We start from the raw sequence: 12780 nt of genomic DNA, 5'->3' as shown, positions 1-12780 counted from the left end.
TGCAAGTGATATGATTTATTTATATCATTATTACATCTTCTCTTCTCTCACCTTATTGACATCGCAGTGTTTCTTTTTGGATGAAGACTCAAGATTTTATAGATTGTTGTCATTATTTCGCCTTTTTGTGTGTGTGTGTGTTTTTTTTCTTTTCTTTGTAAGGCAATGGCAACCATCTGCTTAATAATGTACACCGACACAAAGATGCACAACACACAGTAACTTTGAAGACAAAGATGTAAGGATGTCTCTGTAGCACACCACGCAGTGTTTTCATGTTCAGGTTAGCAGGACGCTCAGTGTCTGCTTGCATCTCTGTCGAGTTTCTCTTCTCTCCGTCTCCTTTTTTCCCCCCCCCTCTTTCTTTTCCTCAAGGCTCCTTTGCCGCCTTTAATCACTCAACATTTGCTGGGACAACTCCCGTCTTACAGTAAACAAATCTGCAGCAGCTCTGGTACCAGTTCTTGCTAGTCAGCAAACCACAGCCCTCTGCATCACAGAGGCAACTGGTCCTTGTTTGCTCTGTCTAGTCGCACATATCCTCATACTCAGAACACCAATCACAGCATCAGACTAAAGTGGAATCCTGTTTTTTGCAAGTTGTGGCTTATTCAGTGGTTCATTTAACGATGACTTTCTTTCAGCATTTTACAAACGGTATAAACGAATGAATAACTTAGACTGCTATTTTTTTCCCGGATTCTTTGTTTATTACTTCAGAACCTGAAACCTTCTATTATGATATGTATTCTCTGTGCTCTGCTGTTAAGTGGAAGGATTCCCCAGCTGTGGGCCAAGCACTACGTTTTGCTTCAGGGTTAACTCAAACCCTTAGATTTAAAAAGAATGTATCTCTCCTTTTGGCTTCAAGTGAACCTATAATATTAAGTATTAACCTATAATAGTATTAACCTATAATATCCTTATTATTGACCTACTCCAGCGGTTGTTGTCCTGTTTGCCCTTCACCTGTCCCCAGTTTTCCCAGGGGCGTCCCAGTAAAACACAGCCCGTTGGCTGGGTTTCCACCTCCTTCCCCCTCTGGTTCTTCTCCCGAGGGGTTTCCCCTCACAGCCTGTTTTCTATCCCTTCTGCCTAGCTAATAGCCTCAAGCTAAGCTAAGTGTCCCTGTTGTTGCAAAGATTCTTGGCATACATAATTTAGAGAGTGGACGTTGGAGTTAAACTTACTACCCCGCACTCCTGCACTGCCTCTGCTGTATTTACATAAAACATCACTACGTTTTTGGTAGAAAAGCTTGAGAAATAACTTGACCTCATCTTTTCAGGGTGCGTTTGTTTTGGTTGTGAAGGATCTGTAATGGAAATGGGCAACAGAACACCTCATTTATGCATGACTTTTTGCCAAGCTACACATTTGCAACTTCTGTGTGTTACTCAGCCATGTAAGCATATTACATGGAACTAAGTTAAGATAATAATTTATAGCTTTTTCTCAATCGGAATTTATCACTAACTTTTGTCAAAATACATCAAAATGTGTTTTAGGAATCCGGCCTGCAAGTACTGATGGAAAGTTCTCATTGTAACTGTAAATATGGGATGAACTCTGTTTGTTTTTTTTCTGACCTCTCTGGTGAGGTTACTGTGACCCAGAGGGATGTGATGCTGTTCCCCCACACACTTTCACTTGCACATGCAAACACGAACACGCATGCATAGATGTAGTGGCTGTGCAGCAGTAAGAACACACTAGTCTGACCTAGTTGTGTCCTCTCAGATCTGTGTCTGCCTTGCAGGCCAGCTGGCTGAGTTTAAAGGGTATGCAAGCGCGCACAAACACACACACACACACACACACACACACACACACACACACACACACACACACACACACACACACACACACACACACACGCATGTAGAATTGGGTAGATATCCTAAGGTGGTTAAATGAGCTTCATTTGAGCTCTTCTTTGGTTACTTTCCTCACATTTGGCTCAAATTCTAACATAACTGATTTAATTAAGAAGCCATATTGAATTTAAGTGTGTGTTTGATTTATAACATTCCAGCAGGCTTTCCGCACACACACACTGCTAAGACCACAAAGTCTGAAAGGCAACCCCCTCTCAATTCAAGGGGCAGTCACACCACTCCCACGTAACCTCCGCTCTCCGAACCCCATTTAATTGTCCCAAACACCAGACAGATACCCCTTGTCCCCTCTCCCTCCCTCCCTCCCTCCCTCCCTCCGTCCCGGTCTCTCCAGCTGACTGGGGACCATTAAGCAGTCCTGAGCAGCCAGCAGCCGTCCAGACAGGCTCCCCAGTAGCAGGTGCTGGAGTGGGGGGGGGGGGGTTTCTCGAGACTGTGGGAACTGCAGCCTAACAGCTGTTTGTTGGTCCCCCAGACAGAGCATGTAGCCAGAAGGCACTCTGCTGGGTGCTGTTAAAACACTTGGCCCTTTCATTTGGGCTCTTTTGATCTGCAGGTAAAGCAGTTGGTCTTATTTAAGTTAGATGCTTAGTGTGGATGTTGAACAAAGCGTTGCTTTCGGTAAAACACTGGTCTGTAAAACGTGTAATGTTCAAGTACCTCCTCATGGGCATGCAGGTCTGCCTCTTCAAACATGGTACCATTAAGATGTAAAAATAACTCCCACTTAGATCTTGTATGTTTTAAAATCATAATCACAAGAGCACTTGGCCCTAATGAAGCCGGGGAAGTATAGATTGCCCCATGTGCACAGGCTTTGACACACACACACACACACACACACACACACACACACACACACACACACACACACACACACACACACACACACACACACACTACACACTAGTGGGAGAACCCCCTAGTGGCTTAATTAATCCAGCCTCTGTCAGGGAAACCGGAGAAGTCACCATGGTCTCTCTCTCCTGTTTTTTCTCTTCTCTCGGCAGAGGTAAACAGACATGAATAATGAGCTTTTTAAACCCTCCTGTGACCATTCCCTCAGTCTTTCTTTTTCCTCCCTGCTTCCGGAAAAACAAGTACGCCGTCTTTGATACGAGTGGGCGTAAAGCGCCCCTCAAAGGGAGACGGAAAGGGTCTATTTGGGGACAAAAGGCTCCTAAACGTCCCCTCTTGCCCTGGTTCTGGTGTTACATCACCACCGGGTTTGCTCTGAACAAACCGAGCGTAGTCTTCGGCTCGCAGTCAAACGGAGGATTGCATTTATTGCTAACATTTATTGTTTCTCATAGTCTGTTCATGTTTTCTCTCTCACCATCTCCCTTTCTTTTTTTTACCTTTCCACTGCCAAGTGCCAACCCCTTCCCCCCATACTTTCCTTCCATCTCTCCCTACCTCCCTCTCTCTTTCTGTCACCCTGCCTCTCATCTCATTCAAAGGGGAGGGGAGGCATTTCATTCTTGGCCACCTGCCCATTTCTATGATGGCAGCTAGTCTCATTATCGGAAGCTCATTTCTTGCTTATTTCTGCGTCAACTCTGGCAAGCTGGCAGCGCAACTTCAGTGTGTTGTTTGCTGTTGTTTAATGTCCCCTTTAATGTGTATTCGTCATTAGGAATTTCCACAAGCCAGTTACTGAACGCAAAGACTTGCACGTTGTTTGAAGCATGACGAGCCATAGAGGGCCTCTTAGTTTTTATTTTGAACCCTTTTTTTCCATTCACAAAGCGTAATAACAGACTGCCCTCCTAATTGCGACCAGAGTGAAAGCAGCTCCACATTAATGACACATGGTTGCAAATGGTCGATGGTAATAATAATTGTCCCCTTTTGTTGTAGTCCCCTTCCGCCCCCAGCTAAATCAAGGTTTTGCCAAGAATCAGCAAGACCTTTCTTTTGTAATGTGGGGAGGGAGACGAGAGGCAAACAACAGGGGCATGTTGAGGTAAAAGGAAAATGAGTCTGTTTTACATTAGTCAACATGTGTACATGTGTACTACAGTATGATGCAATCAAATACAATAGTCCAACGATAAATGCTTCTTTTGTGGAGCACATAATGTTCCATTTATGTTACCCACATTATTTGCACTGCACTCCGGTGCACAAATGCCTGCACACACTGCACATGCTATTGATCCAAGATAGATCTCAGCCTGCCAGTAGCAGCAGTGTATTGGTGGATAGTTCTCAGACATCTCAGGATATCTGTTTAAGCACTCTTAGAGCGGCGCTGGTGCACCTCTCCTCAGGTATTTTTCCACTCTTCCACACGCTCTCTCACTTTCTCCCTGACTGACCCCTTTTTATCCACCGCAGGCAACACGCACTCCTTATTCTTTTTTCCCTTTTTGTTTTATGTGAGTTTTACTGTTGAAATTTGGCATTTTAACAGTGTCTGTTACAGGAGTGATGAGAAGATTGCTACTTTCCAGGCTTTGATTAACTTATCATGTAACCTATTTTCCACACAAGAGAAAGAGAATGAGAGAGAGAGAGATGCACCGGGTGGGTGAGGGGTCAACTGAACAAATTTTTCCTGAAGCTGCAGCCTCTGAGCTCCCTGGCTTTGTTTCAGGTCTAATAAAATGGCGCTTGTCTTTGCTTGCAAAGATAGCTTTGAGCGAGCTGGGACAACACAGAAAGAGGGGTAACATCAGTGGCTTTTTAATGAAGATGTCATATTTCTTTCACTGCGTTTAGAAAACACAACACCTACAAGCCACTGAGAATTTGCATTTGTAATTAAAAAGAAGGCCAGCTGTTTGGGTTCTGTTCTTTTCTTTAAAAATTGACTGAGTGGCAAGCATGCATGCGCCAAATCAATAGAACTGAAATTGAGCCAAGCCAGCCTTTTGTGAAACAGAGACACTTAACACACACTAATGTGGTCGAACTCGTACCTCAGAAACAAAGATACCTTTTAAAATGTTTTTGTAACTATGAAAAATGTAGAGAAAGAATATTGTCCATTCACCACAACACTATCCCTCCATGTCAAAACACTTAGTCAAAATATTGGAATGTCCTTGACCCATCTGTTCAAAGAATACAGTGGTTCAGTTTTTATATTATTATTATTGTCAAATGGCAGAGAAAACGAATTTATGACCTATGAATGCTTCCCCATTGAATGGTCACATCTGGCTATTTTTTTTTTTTTTTAAGTTTCAACAATTCCTAACTTTCCTCCAAAATAAATTGGCTCTGTCACAACAGTTGTGAAGGTTTACTGTGGTGTTAGAGTAGTTTTTATTTTTTCTTCTGGGTCTAACTGATTGAAAACTGAGGTCAGACTAGTGTGTGTGTGTGTGTGTGTGTGTGTGTGTGTGTGTGTGTGTGTGTGTGTGTGTGTGTGTGTGTGTGTGTGTGTGTGTGTGTGTGTGTGTGTGTGTGTGTGTGTGTGTGTGTGTGTGTGTGCATCAGTCTGACGACCCTGTGCGATAAGGCTGCCTGGGGAGTGGAGATAAGTGTGTTCAGGCGAAAATTGCATTCACAGGCCCTCTGTGGCATGTTGCGCAGTATCTTAAAGCCACATATCTGCCAGCGTTTTTCAAACAAACGGACTCTTCCCTCATCCGACTGGTTGGTTTTAACCACTGGGTCCTTATCTCATGATGGATAACTTATAGCTATTATGGGAATCACTGCAACAATCTGATGGAAACTAATAGCAGAGTAATGGAAGGTAAAACAGCTTAATTACCAAACAAGGCAAATATTTTACAAACACAGCCTGGGTCTTCTAATTAAAGGTTAGTGAGGCACGCTTACTGCAGCTGCTCAGGAGGGTAGCCAGAAATGTATTATTGTCTCGTAGGCTTCTAATGCTTGCTGAAAAGGACTGCTTTCGTTGGATATGGTTTGGCATCAGACTTTGTTCATGGCTTGCAGCCAACCTAATAAAATGTATGAGGCGTGTGTATTGTCATAAGGAATTAAACATTCGCAAAAGAATACATACTGTATTCACGTGCTGTTTCACCAACTGAAACCTTTTGCTGAATGTTGGAAAACACCCACACTGGGATTAATAACTAGCTTTCATGTTTGTTTCATAATACAAAATAATTTTGATTTCTCCCTTCTAAGAGTTTCCGGATTAATTTCTCCCTTCGTGGCCTTGCCTTGGCATGTTCACTTTTGTGATTCCTAGCGGTTCTCTTTGGTTTTCAGCCCATTACAGGAGGCCGGCCCAGTGGTTAGGATGTTTGCATGCTGGATCGATAACCTCCCTGCTCTCGCCCACTAGCATTAATAAGATCATTGATTAGCTGCCTCCCACTGATTGATTACCCCTATACATTGAATCAGTCTACTATTACTTCCCCCTCTGATGGGATGCTTTTGTGCCTAATGAAATTGCTTTTGTGCAATACCATGTTGGTAAGAGAATCGTTGGAAATGCTCTGTTTTTGGTAGTGTGGTATTGTATTTGTAGCTCATGCTTGAAGTCTGTAAGAAGTAGGACAATATTTAGATGCAGTCCTTAGTTCCCAGATGTGATCAAATATTTATCTACATGCTTACAAATACAGTATTATGTATATGCAGGTAGTGAGAAGCTGGCAGACACGCACACAAATACAGTATTCACACAGGCTTTGAGGAAATGTTTTTGTGGTTTCTTAGTGCAGTGCGGTTGGAGGAGGAGTAGGCCCGGCGGAGCGTAGGGAGTGATGGATTAGAAGCCGTCCTGGTTTCATTCCAATAAATGAGCGGCGTTCCACTTGGGCTTCCCTTCACAGCCACAGCCAGTGAAGCCACGATGGAGACGGATGGGCCTCTCACTGCTGGGTGTTATAGGAGAGCAGAGGGGAGAAAGGGAGGAATTAAAGGGTGAGACAAGAGGGGGGAGGGCAGAAGTGAGAGGGGAGACATCGGCCGAGAGAGAAAAGGGGGAAGAGAAGGAATAAGGGCGGCTTGATAGTGAGAGGGAATTAAGGTGCAAAGACAAGACAGCTGGGGAAGAGGAAAGGTGTCGGAGAAGAAAAGAAAGAGAGGGCTCCATCTCCCTGTTTCTGTTTGGCCGACTGCACCAGGGCAAGGATATATGGATATGCCATAGCTGATATGACATGTAGCACGCTTGGCTGTGCATTCTGATTATGTGTTGGATTGTGGAACGTGCTAGTGTGACCATCTCCTGCCAAGGAGTCTGATTGCTAGCATTAACCAACCAAGAAGATAAAATTGGTCCACGGGACATACGCCGGCAGTATTACATGATGTTACTTAGTCTAACCTAATGTATTTTTTCATTCCCCATCACGTGTTTTACTCCCTTTTTATTTTCTCTACCCTTTGTCTGTACTCCTGTGACTCAATTTCTTTTTTAGCATTTCTGAATCTTCATCTTGAATGCTCTTTGACTGACTCATCATCTACACCTACGTTCTGTGTTGTATTCCATGTTTCACTCAACCATTCTTTTTTCTCTCCCTTTTCTTTTTAGACATATCCCTCCAGAGTGGCTCTGTTGCCCAGTATGAGACCTCTCATTGGGGAGCCTCTTTGCCAGTTGACAGCTCATTCAGTGCCAACAGCTGGGACAAAGTGATTATTGACCGAAGTGACACACAAGCTTGGCCCTCCATCAGCAGCGGTAGTGAGCCCGGCCACCCTGCAGCACCAGAATGCTCCTTGGGCTCAGCTAGCTCTAACACAGACACAAGTGCTGTCACTACCACCAGTAGTAATAGTTTTCTGAGTATGGCCACAGGTGCCGCAGGCCAGCAGGCCCACTACTCCTCTCTTAAGGCTAACAATAACATGATGACAGGACCTGGTTCAGCCAACACATGCGGTAATAGAGGCTGGGGCTCAGATGGGAAACAAGATGGTATGAATGGTGGTCGAGTAGGGCCGCCCAATAACTGGGGCTCTACCAATTTTAACTTGAACCTCAATCCCAATGACAACCCTTCAGCTTGGCCTGTTCTGGGCCATGAGGGTGGTGGAGGTTGTGGTATTGGCCCCAATGCAGTGTCAAATTCCCCATCCCTCCCACCAGGTATTAATGGCAATGGAAACATGGGAAATGGGAGCCTGGGAGGTTCGGATAATGGCGGGGGAGGTTGGGGTGGCATGATGAGTGCTAACGGAAATGATCAACAGCACCCTTCAACTAACACAAGCTTATCCTTCAAAATGGAATCTTCTAACCTTAACACTGATGGACCAAACCACACTAAGCAGCAAGCTCAGGAGCCTATGAGCCCTATCCATGGAGTAACTGGATGGGGAGGCCAGTCACCCACTGAATCATCCCAGCTCAATGGGGACACAACAGGCAGCTCTGTATGGGGTAGTGGAGAAACCAAGGCAGCTGACTCCCCCAAGGACTCAGGCTGGGACTCAACTCCCTCTGGAGGCCCTTCTGCTTGGGGCCGCCAAGGCAGTGGTGGTGGGAGTAGTGGAAGTGGTGGTTGGGGTGACTGGGGAAAATCCTCTGGCGGTGGAGATACAACTAAAGGCTGGGACTCGGTAGATGCTGGTAGCTCTGGTTCAGGCCAAGAGCAGCAACAAACCTCATGGGGCCAGAAGCCCAGAGCAGCCCCAGCAAGTGAAGGTAGTGGGGACAGCAGCGAAAGTCAATCCGACCACAGAGACAGGACCTCCGGCACGGATTGTACCCCTCTGCTACCCCGGCAGGACCTGGACCCTAGGGTACTGAGTAACACGGGTTGGGGACAGACCCCGATCCGACAGCACACTGTATGGGAGATGGAAGAAGCCAAATTGGATGAACGGAAGAGCAAAAGCAGCTCAGATTCCACAGGAGGCTCCAGCTCTAATGTTGGACCCTCATCCATCAATGGAGGTACCATCAACCCGAAAATTGGCCCCAGTCAGAGGCCTGGGTCTGGAGAAAAAAGTGACAGTGAAGGATCATCATCCTCCGGCTGGAGAGCCCCTCCACCTCAGCCTATCCAGACTGGATCAGGATGGGGGGAACCCCCACAGTCACTCAGCAAAGCGCCGAATGGCACTACCAGTGGCTGGGGTGACCATTGTCCCCCCAATGGTCCCAGAAACGGAGGCACACCATCCTGGGGTTCTGAGGAAAAGTCATCCAGTTGGGACGATGGCATGACAAAAAGTCAGCCAACTAACTGGGGAGAAGGCCCCAAAAGCTCCCATGGATGGGGCAACAGTAACGGTGGCTCCAACGGCTCCAACACAGGGGAGTGGGGAGAGGCTGAGGCCAAGAAGAATGGATCATCCAGCAGCATGTGGGAAGGAGAAGGAGGTAATGGAGGAAGTGGTGGATGGAAGGAGAGCCCCAGGGCAGGAAATAGAGGAGGAGGCTGGAGTAAGCCTGCCCCTCCTGTGAGTAATAGCAACTGGGGGGAGATCCCACGTGCCAATGGCCCAGTGCAGGGGAACTGGGGCTCTTCCAAGCCCCAAGAAAGCAGCAGCAGCAGCAGCACTGGCAGCGGAGGAGGTGGCAGCATGGGTTCATGGGGTGGTCCTGGTACTGTGAAGCAGAACACATCAAGCTGGGGAAATGGCAGCAAACAGGACCAAGGCATGGATCCCACTGGCTGGGAAGAGCCCTCCCCTCCCTCTCTCCGCAGGAAGATGGAAATTGACGATGGAACGTCCACCTGGGGCGATCCTGGCACCTACAACAAGACTGTCAACTTGTGGGATCGCAACCATCCCAATAATAACCCAGGCAACAGCGGCCCACCGCCCAGTAAGAATGGTGGTGTGACTATCCCCAACAGTAACAACAACAATCACTCTGTCGGCCCTGGCAACAACAATCACCATCACACTCACCACATGCACCACCATCCACATCATGGCCAGCCCCCAACTCACCTGCAACACCATGGAAGCAACAATGGGTCATCCAACAATGGCCCATCCAACAATGGCCCCCCACATCCAGGTGCGGGTCCCCAGGGTAGACCCCCCCTTGCTAACCCAGGTATGACAGTGCTGTTGTGTTAAAACCAAAAACATTTTATAAAACTTGAAATTAAAGTAATGTTTGATATTCAGAAAATGTTACAACCAATGTTTATGTTAATAGCAAATGCAAAGGACACAGGGATGTTTATAATGCAGTATATATGTATCAATAAGTTTTCCTGAAGGAAAAACAACAACCTTAAAACCTCATGCTGTATGGATCCAAAGTGTTTATCTAACAGCATACGTATGTTTTACTTAATCGTGTTAAGCCTCAGAGTCTGTCCTAATAATGAGCCGAATTACATATTTGGAGAGACAATGCTTCAAAAGAGTTTCCACTCATTGACACACAATTACTAATTAAAAGCACTAATGGTTTATCCATTCTAAAATGATTCCTTAAAATAATTTTCTTAATGATTACTAAGCAGATACTGTCGGAGGTATTTAGGGCATCTTATTGGCCATGCATACGTAACCAAGACTCTGCACAGCAAGCTCAAGTCACCTCTGCAGCTAGTTCAGATAGGTCTTTGTGACAGACAAAGGCCAGGCTTATAGATAGGGCCCAGCTCTTACACCCAACATTCTCCTCTCCTATTGATTGTGAATGAAACCATTGCCCCCTGCTGTTTACCAATTGCAGTGCAGCTACCAAAAAGCATTATGGCCACTTTAAGAGACACTTGCGCTGATCACTCATACCTAATCTCACACACACACACACACACACACACACACACACATACACAAACATCACCTGACAAGCCAGTCTGAGCTTGGGGCCTGCAGTGGTCAGGTGAAGACTTGCTGAAATAGCCTTTTATATATAGACAGCATGGCAATATCTCAACTGAACAGCTTACTGTTAGTCTCCTTTATTAACATGACACAACAGTGCTGTGGTTTTCAGTTGCTTGGATCATCATAATATAGTTTTTGGTAAAAAAAAAGATCTGATTTGTGCATGAATAAAATGTAGATTTCGAGGTGTCTTCAATTCACACTCTTACTACTTGGGAGCATCCTTCCATTGTTAAATACTCAAGGAAGGACTTTGGGGAAATTAAGTTTAATTGCAAGTTAAAAGTAGAAATTGCGATTGGATGAAGGTTTTTCTTCCGTTGTATTCATATTTTTTTTCTCTAATCAACCTCTTTTTTTTCCAGGTTGGGGAGAACTTCCCACTGCTCAACCCAAGTCAGAGCCTCCTTGGGGAGAGCCAGCCGCTCCAACATCATCTGTGGACAACGGTACCTCTGCATGGGGCAAGCCCACAGGGGGAGTAGGAGGAGGAGGAGTAGGAGGAGGAGGAGGGGGAGGAGGAGGAGGAGGAGGAGGAGGAGGAGGAGGAGGGAGGATGGGGAGACGGTGGCCACGAGTCCTCTGGACCTTATGGCAGGGCCAACGGACCAACAGGTTCTTCAGCCTGCAAGCCAGGTAACACCCACAGATGAATTACATGGACAGTGATGCATAAACACATACTAAGATGCAGGACTATGGTACCACCTGTTATTGATTATACTGACACACCGTGTGCTATACTAACATAGCACACTGTTTCACAGAACAGATTATATATATGATATAGTTTAGTATGTGCTGGTGTACAAGACAAGTCTATCTAGACAATACCACACATTGCCACCTTGACAATCATGGCATTTGAGATTTAGGCTGTGTTCAGTCGCGCCACACCCTGTAAAATGCGGATTGATGTTTACTCCCAGTATGTGTGCACTACCACACTCCAGTTAAAGGAACAAAAACAGGAGGTGTCTTCAAACCTGTATCATTTTGTCAGTGCTGCTGGACTGTTGCTGGGATTAAAGCAATTCCACACCTCAGTAGGTCTTGGTTATTTGTGCAGTTGGTTTGAAATGTTGGAAATTGTAGAGGGAGATGTGGGGGGGGGGATTCAGTATGTCAAATTGCAACAGTGGCACCAAGTGGTCAGGTTGAAAATTGCCTTCCTCTTACCCTCTGAAATGGCTTTTCAATTCTCAGTGCATGTAGGGTATGTCACAGATACTAAAAGACCTAAACAGATAACCAACTAAATGCTTATCGCTGTTATTTCATCACTTTCACAGGTCCCAAACCTATGCAAGATGGCTGGGGAAATGGAGGAGAGGAGATGGGCATGTCTTCTGGCCAATGGGATGCTGAGGATGGGGAGATGTGGAACAGCCCCACCTCCCAGGAGAGCAGCTCTTCTTGCAACTCCTGGGGCAATGGACCCAAGAAGGGCCCGAGCAAGGTCAGAGAAAACGCCTGACTCTTGTCATTAATACACTAGCAGATGTTAATGGTGGGAATTAATGTAATTTAAATGTTAATTTAATATTTGGACGCTTTGTTTTGGTGTTCTCAGAGCAAAATGAACAAGCCAGATGAGGCTTGGATCATGAACCGTCTCATCAAACAGCTCACTGACATGGGCTTTCCGGTAAATTCAAGTTTTATTCCCAACTAAGCCAAAAATATGGCACCTTTTAAAAGTTCTGCAGAAACACCTGAGGACATACATAGCAAATTAAGAAGAGGATTATACCATCAAATGATAAATACAGTCTTCTAAACTCATGGAAACTGTTAAAAAGGGAAAAAATCATGGTCAGTGACAGGCTTATGTTATCCATGTGTTACAGAGAGACCCTGCAGAGGAGGCTTTGAAGAGCAACAACATGAACCTTGACCAGGCCATGAGTAAGTTCACAACATATGTGTGCCCTTGTGTGTGTAATGCAAAATGCTAACTAGATGCTTTAACTCAATGTTTCTTAGAATTAAGATCAGGATACAATTAATTTGCCACATTTCCACTTTAATTCACCCAGGAATAATACCAAGCCACACTTTTCTTTGTTAGTAAAGTATTTAATCTGAGTGAATGCTAGATTTAGCTTATTGTCAAATTACCAGCATACCC

The 12780-nt window shown here is 45.4% G+C and overlaps 1 protein-coding gene across 1 annotated transcript in view; it reads left to right on the top strand.

Annotated features, from left to right (window-relative positions):
• Window positions 1-12780, top strand: part of tnrc6c2 (trinucleotide repeat containing adaptor 6C2) — a 49979-nt gene that overhangs the window by 23121 nt on the left and 14078 nt on the right. The window contains exons 5-10 of the mRNA XM_054604601.1: window positions 7375-9858; window positions 11015-11130; window positions 11198-11285; window positions 11942-12108; window positions 12223-12297; window positions 12500-12557. Coding sequence (XP_054460576.1) covers window positions 7375-9858; window positions 11015-11130; window positions 11198-11285; window positions 11942-12108; window positions 12223-12297; window positions 12500-12557 — 2988 coding nt within the window. The remainder of the gene's footprint in view (window positions 1-7374; window positions 9859-11014; window positions 11131-11197; window positions 11286-11941; window positions 12109-12222; window positions 12298-12499; window positions 12558-12780) is intronic.

This window comes from Anoplopoma fimbria, chromosome 9 (genome assembly GCF_027596085.1).
Source record: "Anoplopoma fimbria isolate UVic2021 breed Golden Eagle Sablefish chromosome 9, Afim_UVic_2022, whole genome shotgun sequence".
In the NCBI taxonomy this organism is placed as follows: Eukaryota; Metazoa; Chordata; class Actinopteri; order Perciformes; family Anoplopomatidae; genus Anoplopoma; species Anoplopoma fimbria.
Note: the sequence above shows the minus strand (reverse complement) of the source record. Positions and strands in the feature narration are given on the sequence as shown.